This window comes from Heterobasidion irregulare, assembly GCF_000320585.1.
Source record: "Heterobasidion irregulare TC 32-1 unplaced genomic scaffold scaffold_04, whole genome shotgun sequence".
NCBI classification, from domain to species: domain Eukaryota; kingdom Fungi; phylum Basidiomycota; class Agaricomycetes; order Russulales; family Bondarzewiaceae; genus Heterobasidion; species Heterobasidion irregulare.
Window position 1 is genome coordinate 2,361,813 of NW_009258200.1, and position 16,385 is coordinate 2,378,197.

General features: G+C 47.9%; 5 protein-coding genes across 5 annotated transcripts; 4 read left to right on the forward strand and 1 right to left on the reverse strand.

Moving 5' to 3' along the window:
• Nucleotides 1-402: 402 nt before the first annotated feature.
• Nucleotides 403-5,573, forward strand: HETIRDRAFT_106838 (receptor-activated Ca2+ cation channel; the record flags this gene model as incomplete). The annotated part of the gene is made up of 21 exons (XM_009547257.1): nucleotides 403-549; nucleotides 623-632; nucleotides 692-710; nucleotides 775-1,126; nucleotides 1,184-1,371; nucleotides 1,428-1,510; nucleotides 1,564-1,668; nucleotides 1,724-1,737; nucleotides 1,791-1,875; nucleotides 1,940-2,000; nucleotides 2,053-2,091; nucleotides 2,147-2,406; nucleotides 2,457-2,500; nucleotides 2,562-2,576; nucleotides 2,631-2,665; nucleotides 2,718-2,850; nucleotides 2,902-3,654; nucleotides 4,397-4,573; nucleotides 4,657-4,791; nucleotides 4,852-5,100; nucleotides 5,163-5,573. The coding sequence occupies 21 exons, from the start codon at nucleotides 403-405 to the stop codon at nucleotides 5,571-5,573; spliced, it is 3,315 nt and encodes a 1,104-aa protein (XP_009545552.1).
• A 1,087-nt stretch (nucleotides 5,574-6,660) lies between these two features.
• HETIRDRAFT_157046 (uncharacterized protein) lies at nucleotides 6,661-12,746 on the forward strand (the record flags this gene model as incomplete). The annotated part of the gene is made up of 30 exons (XM_009547258.1): nucleotides 6,661-6,760; nucleotides 6,813-7,010; nucleotides 7,073-7,208; nucleotides 7,262-7,296; nucleotides 7,349-7,464; nucleotides 7,670-7,846; nucleotides 7,964-7,982; nucleotides 8,066-8,152; nucleotides 8,203-8,376; nucleotides 8,432-8,555; nucleotides 8,606-8,681; nucleotides 8,743-8,762; nucleotides 8,816-8,999; nucleotides 9,049-9,077; nucleotides 9,130-9,419; nucleotides 9,462-9,552; nucleotides 9,608-9,887; nucleotides 9,944-10,112; nucleotides 10,172-10,336; nucleotides 10,386-10,505; nucleotides 10,561-10,762; nucleotides 10,814-11,026; nucleotides 11,086-11,161; nucleotides 11,214-11,284; nucleotides 11,344-11,566; nucleotides 11,619-11,642; nucleotides 11,693-11,954; nucleotides 12,013-12,136; nucleotides 12,192-12,269; nucleotides 12,322-12,746. The coding sequence occupies 30 exons, from the start codon at nucleotides 6,661-6,663 to the stop codon at nucleotides 12,461-12,463; spliced, it is 4,005 nt and encodes a 1,334-aa protein (XP_009545553.1). The 3' UTR covers nucleotides 12,464-12,746.
• Nucleotides 12,725-13,761, forward strand: HETIRDRAFT_54366 (uncharacterized protein; the record flags this gene model as incomplete). Its single annotated transcript, XM_009546340.1, has 4 exons — nucleotides 12,725-12,987; nucleotides 13,060-13,102; nucleotides 13,161-13,300; nucleotides 13,362-13,761. 4 exons carry the CDS (start codon nucleotides 12,725-12,727, stop codon nucleotides 13,759-13,761), a joined length of 846 nt encoding a protein of 281 aa, XP_009544635.1.
• Nucleotides 13,762-14,010: 249 nt separating this feature from the next.
• HETIRDRAFT_18682 (uncharacterized protein) lies at nucleotides 14,011-15,277 on the reverse strand (the record flags this gene model as incomplete). The annotated part of the gene is made up of 3 exons (XM_009546309.1): nucleotides 14,011-14,092; nucleotides 14,149-14,210; nucleotides 15,236-15,277. Coding segments are annotated over 3 exons (186 nt in total), but the record flags the coding sequence as incomplete, so codon positions are not given.
• A 589-nt stretch (nucleotides 15,278-15,866) lies between these two features.
• Nucleotides 15,867-16,291, forward strand: HETIRDRAFT_163062 (uncharacterized protein; the record flags this gene model as incomplete). The annotated part of the gene is made up of 3 exons (XM_009547259.1): nucleotides 15,867-16,009; nucleotides 16,099-16,116; nucleotides 16,183-16,291. The coding sequence occupies 3 exons, from the start codon at nucleotides 15,867-15,869 to the stop codon at nucleotides 16,289-16,291; spliced, it is 270 nt and encodes an 89-aa protein (XP_009545554.1).
• Nucleotides 16,292-16,385: the final 94 nt, after the last annotated feature.

The window sequence follows — 16,385 nt, forward strand, 5'->3', positions numbered from 1 at the left end:
TTCATCCGCCGGCGAGGGGTTGGCGACGCTCAGTCGTGCGACGGGTTTAAAAGGAAGTGACAGCCACTGCCACACCGCCCGGCAGGGACATTGTACTCGACAAGGCAGGTCCTTGATCGCGGTTCTTGCCACGTGGTCACCATTTCACAATAAGAAAGGTCCCGTAGCGCTCTAGATGACGACGGAAGCGCCTTTGGAGCACCTTGGCGACTCAGCAGCGCGGTACGAGACAATAACAGAGAAGAACACGGGAGTGGAAGCCGGGGAACGTATTTACTCCGTTGGTGGGAGTTTGCGCTAGTCCTCGGTGTGGGACAAGGACCCCGGAGCCCTCTGCTCGGACCTACACGGACCCCATCAAACCCCCCTCCCCGAATTATCTGCGTCAGTGGCTGAGCCGCCATGCACGAGACAGCCTCAGTGCCAATAGGTCAAATCGCTGCCATGGATCCCGAACAACAGGACGCACCATTCCTCGCTCATACACAGGAATACCTGTCCTCTGTCAAGGTCTTTCCCCTTATCTATCATTTGAAGAAAGACGTCACTGTAAGCATGTCGTGTCCACAAATCAACTGTGTCTTTCTCATACAACTATCGGGACCGTTTCGGGGCCGCGCAGAAAGACATAGGTAAGCGTTAGAACATTCACAACGAACGTTATCGTAGATTGCGTGTTCACTTTCTCCAGATAGCGCTCTGAGCTGGGAGTTCGTCTATCCCGCCTCTATTGTCTCGCTGCTTACGGGCTTACTTCTTTTCCCAACGAGATAGGCAGCTGACCGCATCTGATATCAACTTTGCGATCGTTCGTCCTCTCGTCTTCAAGTACGCCCGTTTGAAAAACCCTGCTATTGTCTACGCATGTCTGGTAGTGCGTTCCCACTTCCTTTCGGCTGCCGAAGATGACCTGGCATATTCCGGCGTGAGCCTTTCGCGGGCTAGTCTCTGTGAGATCTTGGCCATGAAGCTGGTCAGCCACTTCGCAAGCAACCGGTTGCAGCTGGTTTCCGTGTTGACCACAGGTTGGAGCCCGCTAGCGGGCGCGCCGAACGATGTTGTCAGCGAGGTCCAAATCTTGCTAGGTGAGGCCGAGGATATCGACGATCCTCAATCCGCTCTTGAAGTTCGTACAGCATATACGAATCATGGCAGCTCGAGGATCTACTAACCTTGTCTATAGATGGCTATAGCGACGCGCGCCAAGGCGTTCGTGTCTTCGCCCATCGTTCAGACCGTAGTCAACGACATTTACGCAGGTCATGTGGTATATTCCGTAGCTGCAAATAGGTCCATCGTAGCAGACAACTACAAACAACGTGCGATCGAAATTTACGACAGTCGGAATGCTTCTTGGCTCAATCACTATCGGTACATCCTGCTGTGTGTGCTGTGCCATGATGTCATCGAACCTCAGTATTTTCTAGTCTGCGCGTCCCGAAATATGGTGCTATCCTCGAATTTCTCAACTTCGCGCTACTTTTCGTTACCTTCGTTCTGTGCCTCTCACGTACGTGTATGGTCCCACTAATCGGGCTCACCGGGTCTTAAGTGTGTTTGTAGATCAAGGCGTGGATACTTTGCATCCTTTTGAGATCGTTTTTGTGTTGTTCGCAGCCGCATTCACGTTGGAAGAATATACTGCCTCGAAGGAGCATGGTTGGGAAAGTGAGTACGCTTCCTTCAGGTGTTATTTCCAAGGCTCATGCATTATACATCACAGTCTACATCGCCAATGTGAGATTCGTGATGCTGTGCCGCTGGTCCTATCGGCTCATCAATGACTCCAGATGTGGAATGTTTTTGACACATCCTTCGTACTTATATTTTTGCTTTTTGTCGTCATGAGAATTCGGGGCTTGGTGTTTGATAATCGTGAGTATCTCTAGCTTGAGTCATTCACAAATTTTGAGATCACTAATGACGGTCACTTGAGTAGAATCTTCGTCCGAGCTGGGGTTCGATATCCTGGCTTGTGGTGCATGCATCCTTTTCCCTCGGTATAGCCTTCCGATCTCCGTGCTGCCTACCTGACCTGATCGCCAAAAATAGGCTAGCTTTTTTCCTAGTATCGAACAATGTCGTTGTTCTGTAAATATCTTCCCCTTCCGCGCTCGAAGGTCAAGCTGATGCACCATGCCACTAGCGCTCTCCGCGGTATGATTGCAGAGTTTATCTTCTTCATGGGCATTGCCGCGATCTGCTTCTCCGGCTTGCTCTTTACACTCTGGACGCTCTCACCACCAGACAGTCACTGGACTGTCAAGTCTATCGCGTGGCTCATGGTGCAGATCTGGTTTGGCAACACATATCTATCGTTTGGTCAAGCGGCGTCGTTCCATCCATTCTTTGGTCCAATTTTGATGACAGGCTTTGCGGCATTGAGTAACACATTGCTTCTGACCAGTAAGTGTGTCTTGAATACAAATCCTGCAAATACTTGACGCGTAAATCAGTCTTGATCTCCATCTTGTCGAATACCTTTGCGAGGATTGACGCTGTGAGCGCCTCCATCTAGTTCATTTGAGCTCTTCGCTCATAAATATACTCCCATGTTGTAGAATGCCAATCAGGAGGTTTGTCTTCATTTCTTACCGCTGTAAGATCGTTAAATGAGCTGATCTGCTCAGTATTTGTTTCAATTCACGATCACGACGCTTGAAGGGTAATAATTTCACTATGGCTTACATATTTAACCTCTCTGATGACTTATGCAGTGTAAAATCCGACGCCCTTTTCAGCTACCAGCCCCCATTCAACCTACTAGCTTTTGTCATTCTTTGGCCGGCGAGTTTCTTTTTGTCACCGCGGTCTCTGCATTCTGCCAATGTATTCTTGACCCGCTTGACCGTACGTCCTTTATACTTTGAGCCCCTATCAGACATGGTCTCATGATAACAGTCTTTTCCTATATTGATCGTAATCGCGCTCTATGAGCGATATCTCTACGCACCCCACTCTTCTGTGTTGGAAACTACCCAAGCAGCGGCTCAATCAATGTACAATTCCCTTCCTAGGGTATTCAAGGCCATACCGATCCTTGAAGCCATCATGAGGACCAATGCGGATGATATTTATGAAGCCATCTTCGATGTACACATGGATCTTGCCGAGGAAGACGTTGGTCTATTCTCTGATCAAGAAGATGACCATGACGGCTTGCGCAGTTGGACAAGCAGGGAGAACGGCGCGAAGGGCACACATACACCTCCAACGTCAGGGGGAGGCACGATCCCTACAATTCATACGCCGGACCATGCAGGGGCTGGGAGAGGTCGTCGTCCTGCGAGTCTCCCACGGCCGGGAGCACAGTCGCCTCAGGGCTCTCCTCGCGCGCGCAAGCGAAGCTTGCAGCCCAGACCTTCGCTGTCCGGGCCGCTGCGTTCTGGCGCAGCCGAGGTGCCTACCCTAGGCCCTCGAAGCCCGCTCTCACGCCTATTCGGGAGACGTGCAGGGGAGTCTGATTTCGCCGCTGCAGGTGGAGTGGATAAGCTCGATAAGGTTGAAGAGGGCGTCAAAAGGGTACAGGAGCTGTTGGAAGATGCGCGAGGGTTGCCGGTGGCTCAGTTGAAGCAAGAGATGAAGGAATTGCAGGAGCGGCAGGCAAGAATTGAAGGACTGTTGATGATGCTGACACGCGGGATGAGGAATGAGGTCAGTACATCGCATCCCTCAAGGCATGATACTATTTGATCTGCTGTCATGGCACTGTATCATACTGTGTGAGTCATGAATATGTTCTTGTCACTCTGCGGTGTATTCACATGTTGAATGCTGACGCCGCATACTGTAGATTGTAGGCGTCGGACTCAATTTAGTTTTGATCTCTGACTGGCTTGAAATCTTCCAATACAGTGTCGTCGGACATGTGAATATTGTCCTCTCCATTCTAGGATCATATAGGTGCCACACTCAATGCTGAGTCGTGCCCCTCCGTTCTACTGACCGTCATGGAAGCCCTGCAATGTACTCTTGCCAGTATCCTCATTATACTCTCCCCAATGAACTCACTCATGCGTAGCTCAGTAATTCTCTCAGCATCATTTTCACATGCATATGGACGAGCGTCACGCACACTCTCTCGACTCTCATCCGATTCGGCAGACTTGACAGTTTCCATGACTGAAGGCGAGCCGGGCCAACATTATCCCCAGCGGGATCGTCCCTCGGCTGCCGCACAGATCATTCAATGTCTGTTGTTGCAACATTATGTACCACTCCAAAAGAACGAAACACGCATTCAACTGTCTTCCGGTCTTTCATTGTACTGTGATTTCCTGAACATCAGCATGGTACATTCCTTCTCAAGCCCATAAATACCTTAGCGTGCTCGCTCGCACTCTCAGGCTCTCCCTCTCGCATGCATCGTCTCCCTGGCTTGGACCTTGATATTCAGAGAGGATTGGATAATATCCACGACACCGTCCGCGAAGACATTGCTGCATTGAACCCTATCAATCTTTCTCGCACCCCTAGTACTTCCGGTCAAAGCATCAACGGGAAAGGCAACGGTGCAGCTTCTCTGAAATCCCTGAAGTCCAAGCTTTCTCTTCCGGAGATAACGCATACACCTGTAGGCCTTTGTTGCTTCTTAATTGGAAACGCCTGCGAACATTAAACTTACATTCTTTTCATGCTGCCTTCGCGGATAAATAGGACATCGTCACTCCCGTCACTTCAGTCGTGCCAACTCCCGCCATCCCGACGCCTGACATCACTAGTCAACCTGAACGCTTCAGCAAGCTCCCTCGAGAACTTCAGCTCCCAAAACTTGCTGCCATGCAAGGACAGGTATATCACCACCCTCGTCGAGCTGTACGCAGGCTGATGATTCCCTGCGTGGTGGTTTAGGACTCGGCGAATCTCCATGCACCCTCAACTCCTCCCTACGGGTTTCCCCCCAACCTCAGAATGCCCGAAATACCTCTTCCAGATCCGCGTATTCTTTTTGAGCACGACAAGCCCAAGGAAACTAGAGTCTCCAATTTTGCCGATCAATTCAAGGAATTTTTCGACCGCATTCGATGGCTCCTCTTCCTTCCCTTAAGCTGGTTCTTCACGTTTTCTCATGCGGCGGTTTCTATTGCCATCCAGATTTGGGTGCGTTCCTTGAACCTCTTGCGATCAACGATCTATATTGAAGATCTGTCACGGGTATATAGACCTTCCCTGCGTGGCTCGCAATTGACATCTACGAGCGGAAACTCCGTACCCAATTTCTTTGGTTGCCCTCGGTGTGGGGGTCCTTGTATGCCTTGTTCCCCAACGGGATCTATTTCCCCAAACTTCCTCTTCCTGACCTTTTTGGCAACGCTTTGTTTGGACGGCCAGATGGTAACATTCCGAGCATGGAAATCGACTTGGCTTCGATTAGGAGTGGCGGCAATGTGTTTACTTCGGCTGCTAGTGCGTTGAATGGAAACGCTGCCGGCGCCGGACATATGCAGGAGCAAATGAAGCAACTGGAGAGTGTCCTGCAAGGCGTCAAGGAAATGCCTGTTCAAGGGCTCCATGGAGGTATCAAGGAACTTCAGGCGAGTTTTGTGTCGTTTGGAATGCCATTCATCTGTTGACGACGAAGCACTTGACCGCTGATGGTACACAGGACAGTCAGGCGAGAATCGAGAATCTGTTGCATTCGTTGACAAACGGGCTAGGGAAATAAGGTCCTCACCGTGCTCAGTTCTGAATTTGTGTCCCGTTTATTGTATAGATCTCATCCCTCTGTCCATAGCTCCGATATATCCATCCGGGTCCTGCCCATCGCCCATCGCTCCTTTTGACAAATTTGACTCGAAGATCGATAATAAGCATTCCATTCATCCATGCCCCCTCCAAATAGCATATAAGCACCCTCCAAAATTCCTCGGCTGCGACATGTATATTCCATTCCGTTGTTGAACTTTGAGCTCTCCTGATTCTGTTGTTTGCTTTCCCTTCTCACTGTAATTGATCCCGAGGTACCATATCCGCGGGAAAGCGTTGTTCTAAGTAAATTAGACAAGTCAATTTGCAAAAAAAGGTGAGATATGGTTATTTCGGCTCCGCGCTACTCATTGAACAAAGGCATCTTCCATAAACGGCGCTCATGAAGGCATCGGTTTCCCACAAATGTCCGTGTAATCATTGGAAACCCCCAAAAACCAAGTGGAAAACAGAGAAATAAGTTCGTATTTTTTTCGCTGCACCATAAACAAAATTGTTGATACCTTCAGTGAAGGTCCAGCTATGTTTCAGTTAACGGTCGTGCGATCGTGTGACGTGGCGTGACAGGCTGACAGCGCGGCCAAATGAACACAAACATCGCGTTGGACGCGTGTTTGAACGGGATTCGCTAGGATTCGCTCCGACAGACGAGTCGCAAAGGTAAGCCTCGACCTGCCTTCCGGTTCACATTTACATTATCTCTTTCCTTACACTGCTTGCACGTGTATAAATCCTATCTATAGCCTCGACATGGACAATCGACCATCGTTGAGTGATGACGCTCAGAATGGTAGACCAGCTTCCGTTCCACCCTCACTGGCAGGAGCAGCACGCTACTCTCCCATTAATCCCTTCCAGAAATCGACTACAGTGCCACTCTCTCAGAGACAACCAAGCGAACCAACTCTGCCTCTTGCAGAAAGAGATCGAACAGTTGCTGTACCATTGGACCTGATGCCCCAGCTTCAGAGATCCGGACCTTCTATAGTGAAAACAAGAACAGGTAGTGTCTTGTCTAGAGGATTTATCTTGAAAACAGATCACTATCCTTCAGGTACGCCACTCATACACTGTATCATCTGGAAGTCATGACAAGGAAGATTCAGGTCGAGCCCTTGACCTCGATTTGAACGTGCATGGTGCTCCGAACTTCCGGTCACCACGACAGGGAAATCTGAATGTTTTTGGGGCTGCGCAACCTCGGTCTCAGGGTCTCAGGGCCATTCTTTCTGTTCTTCGTGCACGTCCGAATACGCCCAATCCTTCAAATGTCGTATGGTTCTCAACGCGTGAGGAGCCAATCGGTGCGTGCGCGTGATATTTAAAGAGCAGAGCATGTATATAGCTCATGCATTCCCCTTTCCAGTTTATATATCAGGCAGACCTTTTGTACTGCGGGATGCTTCTGAGCCCAGAAAGACGTTACCTCTCTCTGATCGCGCAGAAAATTTGGAAGGCATTGAGAACAGACTGAAAAACGATATTCTTATCGAGTCAGCCAAGTATGAGGCATCCATTGTCTCAACGATACCGCTGACTTATCAGATCCATTCAGGTATGGCGGTCTTCTGTTGACACACAACGAGATAGGTCAGGCACATTACACTCTCCCAGCTCTTCAGCGACTTAAATTTTTAAGTAGCCGTAGAAGATGGAGATGGTGCTATTTTACCTACTTGGACTGCAGTTGATGCCAAAAATGTGAAGACCTCCAGGGAATTATGGGAACACCTGAAAAATGATGGTTGGCGTGTCGAAGTCCGTTATTTGCCTGTTTATTCTGCCATCACACTGACACCGTCCATCTTCTCAGTATCATCGGTGCGTTCATTGACATAAAATGCTTGGATATATGCTTGAAATTTGAACAGAATACCTATTTCTCCTGATCGTCCAATCGAGGTATAGCATCTTTGTTTGCCACTTCGCGTCGTATTTTACACACTAAAATTTTAATTCGTAGGCCAACTATCTTGATGCCTACCTTCAAGTTATCAAGGACACTGATCCCCTTCAAACCTCCCTTGTCTTCTCTTGTGGAATGGGTGCTGTACGAACAACTTTTGCTATGGTCGCTGCATCACTTGTGCGGCGTAGACAGCTGATGCTTAGAGGAATGGAAGACCCATACGCTAGCAGAGTAATAGGCACACCATCTTTGTCGACCACGGTGCTAGGCAGCGGTACAAACACGGTGAGGAATAAGGATTTACCCATCATAACAATATTGAAAAGATTCAATACTACTTCTAAATAGCCCGACGGGGCACAAGTGAGTCAGACACTTCAGACTTGTTTCGAGGATCATTGTCGAGTAATTTTACGCAGTTGCCAGAAACTCGTCGCTTGCCCAACGAAGCCAAAATTGTGCAAGCTCTTGAACAAGCCAGTGCGCAACAGGAAATGAGCAGGTCTTTGCTCCGTTTGACATATATTTTACAACAATGTAAGCTGGTAACGAGTGTAAAAATGAAAATCCACAGTAACATGTCATAGGCCAACCCACTAACCCTTCGCAGCAAGTCATCGAACTTCTCTTGTCTCATCCTACGTTACTCGATAACCTGCGAAAAGCGCACTTAGGGAATTATGGTATTGTCCAAAGCCTGCTAGGTTGCCTGGACCATGGATTGCAAGCGAAGAAGCTGGTTGACAAGGTCATCGATTCTTGTAGGTGTATTCGTTCAATCGTAAACCGCTCTCAGTTTTGATACTGTAATGCTAGGTGATCACGTCGTCAACCTCCGTGAAGACATCCTTATTCATCGAGTCAAGTTTTCTTTGACGAGTCTGGACGAGTCCAGTAGGGATCAATATCTGGGCAAAGCCGTCAAGGCCATAGAAAAATAGTGAGTCATCCTTCACCTTGTTCTTACATGTTGATAATTGTGTGCCACAGCTTCTTTATGATAGCTTTCATGAGCTACGTCGAGTCGCAAGACAGTTTCAATCAATCATTCTCGGGTTGGCTTAAGGTACGAAACAATCAGATCATTTGTGAACTTCAGGGAATGATTACTGTGACGCCTATCGCAGACCAGGACAGAGATCTGGAAGTAAGCTTAGTTTTGCTACGCACTCCACATTGTTTCTCAATCACAACACCAAGTCAAGTAACGTTCCTACGCAAGTCGTATGGTTCACGCCTCAACGTGTTCGCTCCAGTCAACGACCTGTCCATACTTTCCAAATCTGGCTCTCAAGAACGATCCCTTATACGAAATCAGAAGAATGATGTCGCGATTTCTGGTGGACAGGTTCTGGGAGATGAGTACTCCGATTATGTCGTGAAGGTACTTTTTCCATTATTACCACGGACCCAGATGCTCATAATGCGTAAAGAATCGTAGTGGGATAATTCTCAGAGAAAGGTACGCGACGCACATTCGCTAACTGGAATCATCAGCTCAGACATTGGCGCAGTACTCTTCTCAAATCGGATCAATGGCTGAGCCAGTCTCACCATGTTGCCCATGGTGTACGCGGCGCGATCAACTTCCGCAACATCCCTGGCACCAAGATCTATGCTCTTGGGCAGCCGACCGTAGAAGCTATCGATGAGGTTGTCCATCGAGTTCACAGTGCACATCCAGAAGCGAGTCGTATCATTTGGATAACATTGCGTGAGGAGCCGATCGTATATATCAACGGTGCACCCTACTGTTTACGGCGGGAGCGATTCTCTCTGAGAAACATGAAAGGTCGAATTTCGAGCCTTACAACGGTATACATGAGAACTCACAGATGATATACAGACTATGGAGGGATCTCGGCATCGCGATTAGAGATTCTGGAGGAGCGGCTCAAAGATGATGTCGATGCAGAAGTCAACTCTTTCGGAGGAAAGTAAGTTCTCGCCATCGAATGGATCCCCGATTAGATTTGATCATATTTCCGATAGGCTTCTACTCCACACCGAGACACCTGATGGGTCTGTGATACCAATTTGGGAAGAGGTGCGACCTGAAGATGTTGCCGTCCTCAAAGATGTCATGACGTCTCGCAAAACAGTGGGACATGGTATTGATTTGCACTACGCTCGTATACCGATTACTGCAGAGCGTCCGCCGAATTTCTCTGATTTCAGCGAGCTGATAGATGTCGTTCTAAGTGCGAATATGACTTACACGCCCATAGTAGTTAACGATCAGCTGGGACGAGGTCGAAGCACTCTGACTTCTGTGAGTAACTATCTCTCGCCTTATTACCCCCTGCCTTGCTGAAGAATGTGACACAGATCATCCTCATCTTGATTCAGCAGTGGTTGGAGCGAAGCAGGCCACCTGCTACTCCTAGATTGGGTTCGCGCTCTTTATCTATTGACAACATCTCCCTCAAAGACACCTCTATTCGTAAGACCGCCAAAGATCACCCTATTCATAGACAGTCCTACGAAATTATCAACAGTAAGTCGCCTTTGTTCCAGGTTTTCTGGCGCGCTGTTTCTCATACTTACAACACATAGGTCTCTTACGCGTAATTCGCAAAGGTCCAGCCGTAAAGATTGTTGTCGATGAAGCTATTGATCAATGTGCTGAGGTTTTCAACTTGCGCGACTCCATAGAGGAATCTCGTAGCCAAGCAGAGCAAGCTTCAGACGAATGGTCCAAGCGCACCATCGCTCAGAAAGGTGTGCAATTTTTGCAATTCGTAACAAACACGTGTTGACGGTCATGCAGGCTTGTACAATCTTCGGCGTTACTTTGAATTGATCGTATTCCAGGCGTATTTGCAGTCTACAGAACCTGACACAATGCAGAACTTTGAAACTTTCGAATCGTTTGTTCAGAGGCTTCCAGGTGTGTTTGCTTGTGCACCTTCGCATCCTGTTTGTGCTGAGTACCGTCCTTTTAGTGATCAAGACGTTTGAAAAAGAACTCATCGCTGAAGGAGCTGGTGCTCTGAAGCCTTTGTATCGCGTCGATCTCGCAGATGGAGTGGCTCTACCTGACGAAGAGACGAGTATTGTCGCGAATCGTTCCGGCAGTATCCTCTCCGCTTCTACTATCCTCAAGAATGACTTGTTCCTAGGCTTACAGAAGATGACCTTGCCTGAGTACTACGTTCGCCGTTCTTGTCATCACACATGCTAATAGTGCAATCATAGACGGATTGAAGGATCGCCCAATTTCCGGCGTGTGCCCTTAGTGCTACAACTTGTTTCTTGCAGCGGGTTATCGTCACCTCATGATGGCGTAGATTTTGTGCCTAGTAGGGACGAGAAACACAAATGGGTTTGCGGAAGGTACACATATTTCTCGATAATGCATATTAAGATTGTTCATGTATGCTTATTTAGCGGGATGCCTACATTACAAGGGTAAGTGTGGTGTTCAAAGACACGGATGACTATCATTAATTTATGAGATCACGTTGAAGACTGCGTAAAGCCCTGACTAGGATTGATGCCGGGCCAGACGGTGACAACATGGTCATATGGACATCTTTACGAGAGGTATGTTGCATTTATCATACATGAAGACCCTTTTTTCACAGTTGTCGAGCAGGAACCTGTTATTTACATCGCTGGTCAGCCACACGTGCTGCGGCTCCAAAATCGGCCGATGGAGAATGTCGAGTAAGCTTTCATAACTTTCTGCCTAGTGTGAATCTCTACATATCACATGTGTAATCAAGGGCCACTGGCGTCGATACCAGCTTAGTTGAGGCAATGGAGGATGCCTTCAAGAAAGATGTGATTAGAGAAGTGCGCGAGGGACAGGGCCGCATTTTGCTTCATGATGAAGTGGAAGAACGTCCGAATGTCTTCACGATTGAACCAATATGGGAGGCAGTTACTGAAGAAGATATTATGACGCCTCGTGACGTATTCCAACTCATGACAAAAGAAGGCTACAAGGTATGTGCTTTGAATACATCCTTCCCATCGTTGACTTACAAGACCTTCAAAGATCGACTACGGACGCATTGCAGTTGTGAGTTTCACATATAGGCAGCCAGATTCATCAAGTTGACAAATTTATAGACGGACGAGCAAGCACCCCTCCCTGGTGCTCTGGCACAGCTTTATGATCGTGTCAAGTGCGGCTATTCCAAAGCAGGCGATTTTGTTTTTAATTGTCAGATGGGGCGAGGAAGAACAACTACAGGCATGATCACCGCGTGTCTAATCGCAACTACCATGAATTGGAAGGATGATTGCATCACCGACGACGCAGTACAAGAACGAATCACCGAAGAATATGACAACATTGACGGACCCTCGGAAGAAGAGGCATATCTTCAAGGTAGTTTTTCTTTAGATCATCCGAAGATATCCCAATGTTGACAAGGATCGAATGATAGGGGAGTACAAGGTCATACTTCAACTTGTCAGCGTCATGGCCCATGGCAAGCTCGCCAAGCGCCTCACAGACCGAGCAGTGGACTTGATGCAAGACGTGCAGAACCTGCGAAAAGCTATCTACGAGTATGCTGTTCTGCTTGCATTAGCTGAGCTGTTGACTCACTCGTGCCATCTTTAGCAACAAGTTGAAGGTCGAGGCCTGCGAAAAGGGTACATCAAAACATCAAAAACTATTCAATCTTGCCGTGAACTACTTGTATGTCCTTCAATATGGAAGCTCTGTTATTTCTTATTTCGAGCATGAACAGATACCGATATGGAACACTCATCGTCTTCGCTAATTATCTTCTCGAAATGAGAGAACTCCTTGGACAGGAAACCACCTTCCCGGAGTGGCTGTCCAAGCATCGAGAAATCACGAAACTTCTGAGCCGGAAAACCCTCGATTAAACGCATTTACCGACCGGTTTCTTGGGATATACTGTACACCAAGCTGGTAAGACGTAACAGTACACAAGGCATTGGACTGTTTTACTTTTCAGATCAGATGTTGTTTATTTGTTCCTGTTCTCCATCTCCTGTCATGACTGAATTCCTTTGCTTCTAATCTAATTTAATCGGTCAACACCTTGTTGATACCAGATTGTCACACGGACTCATATCTTAGTATCTTGTTCGCACGTCTTCTCGCTCTTGCTTGTGCTCTCGACAATGAAGATCGCAGTCACTGGAAGTAACGGCTCCGTAGGGCGCGCCGTCGTCGCAAACGCGTTAAAACAAGGGCACTCAGTCCTAGGGATCGATGTTACCACGCCTGCCGCAGACGAGACGCGCACGAACCCGGACTTCAGCTTCGTGCAAGCGGATCTGCGCGATTTCGACGAGACGCTGAAAGCACTCGAAGGATGTGAGGGCGTAGCACACTTGGCTGCGTTTCGGAATCCGACCGATTATTTGGTCAAGACTCACAACAAGTAAGCCTTATAAGATTGCTTGCCGTTTCCCGTCGCATGTGCTGCAGGAATTTTGACGTTTTGATCCGTTAGCAACGTCGTCATATCGTGGAACGTCTTGCGAGCGTGTGCAGAGGTCGGTCGGTCTTATTTTAATTACGAACAGTTGTGAACCTGTGTTTTACACCAAAAAGTTGGGGATCAATCGCATCGCATGTGCATCGTCGGTGAACGTTATAACCATGGTGTACTCTCAAGGCCCGCACTTCGAATACTTCCCTGTTGACGAAAATCATCCGTGCCTGCCTGATGAGCCGTATGGCCTATCCAAGATGTACGTCCGCCCCAACTATTTTCTTGTCCGGGTTTGATATTTACGGATGCATCACGCGTAGCATTGGTGAGATGCAAGCTGATAGCATAGTCCGGCGCTTTCCTTCCGTTCGCATTGCAAGTCTCCGCTTGCACTGGTCCATACCCACACGAGCGACGGCACAGACCCAAGACCCCGCTCGAGCGAAAAATGATCTTTGGGGATGGGTGCAGGAAGACTCTGCTGCCGAAGCGTTTCTGCTCGCTATCACGCAAGAAGATGGCCGGTGGAGCGGACACCAGCGTTTCTTTATTGCGGCGCCGGATATATCGTTACTCGAGCAAGATTCTAAAACCCTTAGGGAGACTTATTGGGGTGATGTGCGGGTAAGGGAGGGAAATAATGTTAGCGGAAGGAATGGGTTCTTCGATTGTGCGAAGGCAGAGAGGCTGCTGGGATGGATTCACAGGGATATATCATAAACATATGTTGATTGATTTCCTTCGTCCGCTTGGAAACATAATCCATAATTGAAGCATATATTGTTACAGATCCAGGAATATATTTAACTCTAACCAAGATCTTCAGCAAGCGAACTTTGACGATACTGAGACCGAGAAATTAATGTACACATCCGCCATACTGTAGCGCAGTGAGCATGCCATAGCGCGGAAAGAAGCAGTCGCCGAACCTTGAACACCGTGTACACATTATCCTCACTTCGACTTCTGGGGTGGCGTATACTTAGAACGCCCTTTTCCATCGTTATAATATTTAGACCCGTTGGGATTGGAATAATAATAACTCCCATCTCTGAAAGCGAGCAATTTATATAAGGCACAGATCCAAACGGCGGACATGGTATGCACCGGTTGGAATAATGATAGGCATTTGAGTCATTCCCGTAATTACGAGAGCACCAGTGATTTCCCTAGCAGCATAGAAATTATCAGGAGGCCGTAAAAGTCAAAAGCCAAGTGGGCGCCCTCAATCTTTAGTTTTAGCGGATACACCCGGCACCAACGTACCTAGTTGTTCGTACCGCTACCAGTATATTAGAAACTACCATCCGAGGAGGAGTTTCCAGTGTTGTAACCTTCAGACATCAGTGTTAGAGAATGGTGGCTTCTGGGGAGTGGATGAATTTGACGAGCAACGATATAATATACTGATGCTGCGCATCGGAGATTAAACGTTGAACCGTTGGCGCTTGTTGCTATCAGAGAGCCTAGTTCGTTATGTTCCCATCAGGAACTTGTGGATGTAGATCACCGCATAATTTGATGACGGAACTTTGTCATTGACCTTCATCTTTACTGTATCATGTGTGCTATGGTTTGCCATAATGCCTGAGTCGGCGCTGCTGGAATTTCTACCAGAGTCACCCGAACAGCGCTGCGTACGATGCGTGCCAGTTACAACACTAGCTGCCTCACAAGGCTCGTGTCTCGAGTTGAGACATCAAGTAAATCAAAATTTATTCAAGAATAAGACTACACCATATTCAGTCAAATAGAGAACACGATCTCGTGTTGGCCACAACGACTGTTACTGTCAGGATATCGATCAGTCCTCGAATGTGTAGGAGTGTATGATCATATCGAACTAGGCATCAGCCGTTTCATGTGACCCTACTTGACCCTCACTTCAGAGGACCTGCGGGTATCCCCGCTGGACGAGGTGTGCTGAGAATACCCGTTGCCGCTGTTGTAGTAAGTCGAACCGTTGGAGTTTGAATAATAATAGCTGCCATCACTGAAAGGGCACTCATTAACAAACGAGAAACTGGACATAGATGAGGATGTGCGAGTCGGAGTAGTGATAAGCGCTGGAGCCGTTGCCGTAGTCGCGAGAGCAGTAGTGGTTGCCCTGTCCAAAAATACACGGTGAGATTCACAAAAAGGAGTACGCCTGCCCATTATATTCTGCAATAACAGTAGTGGTGAAATATCATACCTGATCGTTCGTGCCGCTGCCTGTATAGGTGAAACCAATGTTATCGGTGTTTCCGGTATCAGTGCTGGTGTTAGCATTGTCAGACATCTGAGAGAATGACCAAAGTGGATGAGGAATATGGTAGCTGTAAGGCACCTCGAGTCGTGACGCGCTTTGTAGTTCAGGCTGAGTTTGAAAATGGAAGACCTCGACCATATTACTTCATGTACCGACGTCATTCTTCAACGATGATTCGGTTGGTATCGCCAGAGCTGATCTTGATGTATGGGTATCGAGGCGCGCTCGCAAAACAGTGAAGGATGCATCTTAAGTTGGTGAGTGCGTTGGCTGGCCGTTTTGTGAGACTCGCTCTACAAGAATCCTTGATTTTTCAAACTATACAGGGCCACCTCTCCTTCCGTGTTTCGTATAGTCCCTTGCTACATGTCTTGTGAGGGTTGATATTTAGCTCGGGGCATCAATCGAATGTGGTTTCTCAATCTCGGAGTACGATGGATTCGCATTCGTGCAACAGGAACAAATCGCGCGATCATGAGCTTTCAGAAATCAGAAATCTATCGGGCACCCCACAGCATCTGATCATGTCGATTTCCATGCAGAGAACCATTTCTCATGTTGAATGATTGTGAATATGCTTCCATATCGTCTTGATACTCAAGTTCTCTCTTTAGTCTGCCTAAGAACTCTGGATCCCAGATTCTCCAGGGAGCTATGTACTAGTGCGAGAGCACCGGATGGAGTGGGTTGTTGTGAAGACGATGCTGTCCGGAAAGCGTACGTGTATCAAGGCTCTAATCTGTCACATTGGCTCAATCTAACATCCTCGAACTTATGCACCCGAAACTTATGAACTTGGAATCCAGTTGTTTGACATCGCCAACGTGTGTACATTCCGTGACCTTGAGCCTTGATGCTTGATGGCATGTGCTAACTAACCTGCTTCCTAGGCCTGATCCAATGGAAGACCCGAAATTACTAAGGAGAAGGCCAATGAGCAGCTCGGCTTATCTCGAAACAGGTTTGATGCTACGACAAAGGCACGCGTTTGCGGTTTGATAATAGAGAAGTTAAGATGCCAGCGAACGCTACCAGCAGCGTTCCGGTCTTAAGATCGTGTGGAGTTGGCGACAAAAGTTTGATTTGATCCCTG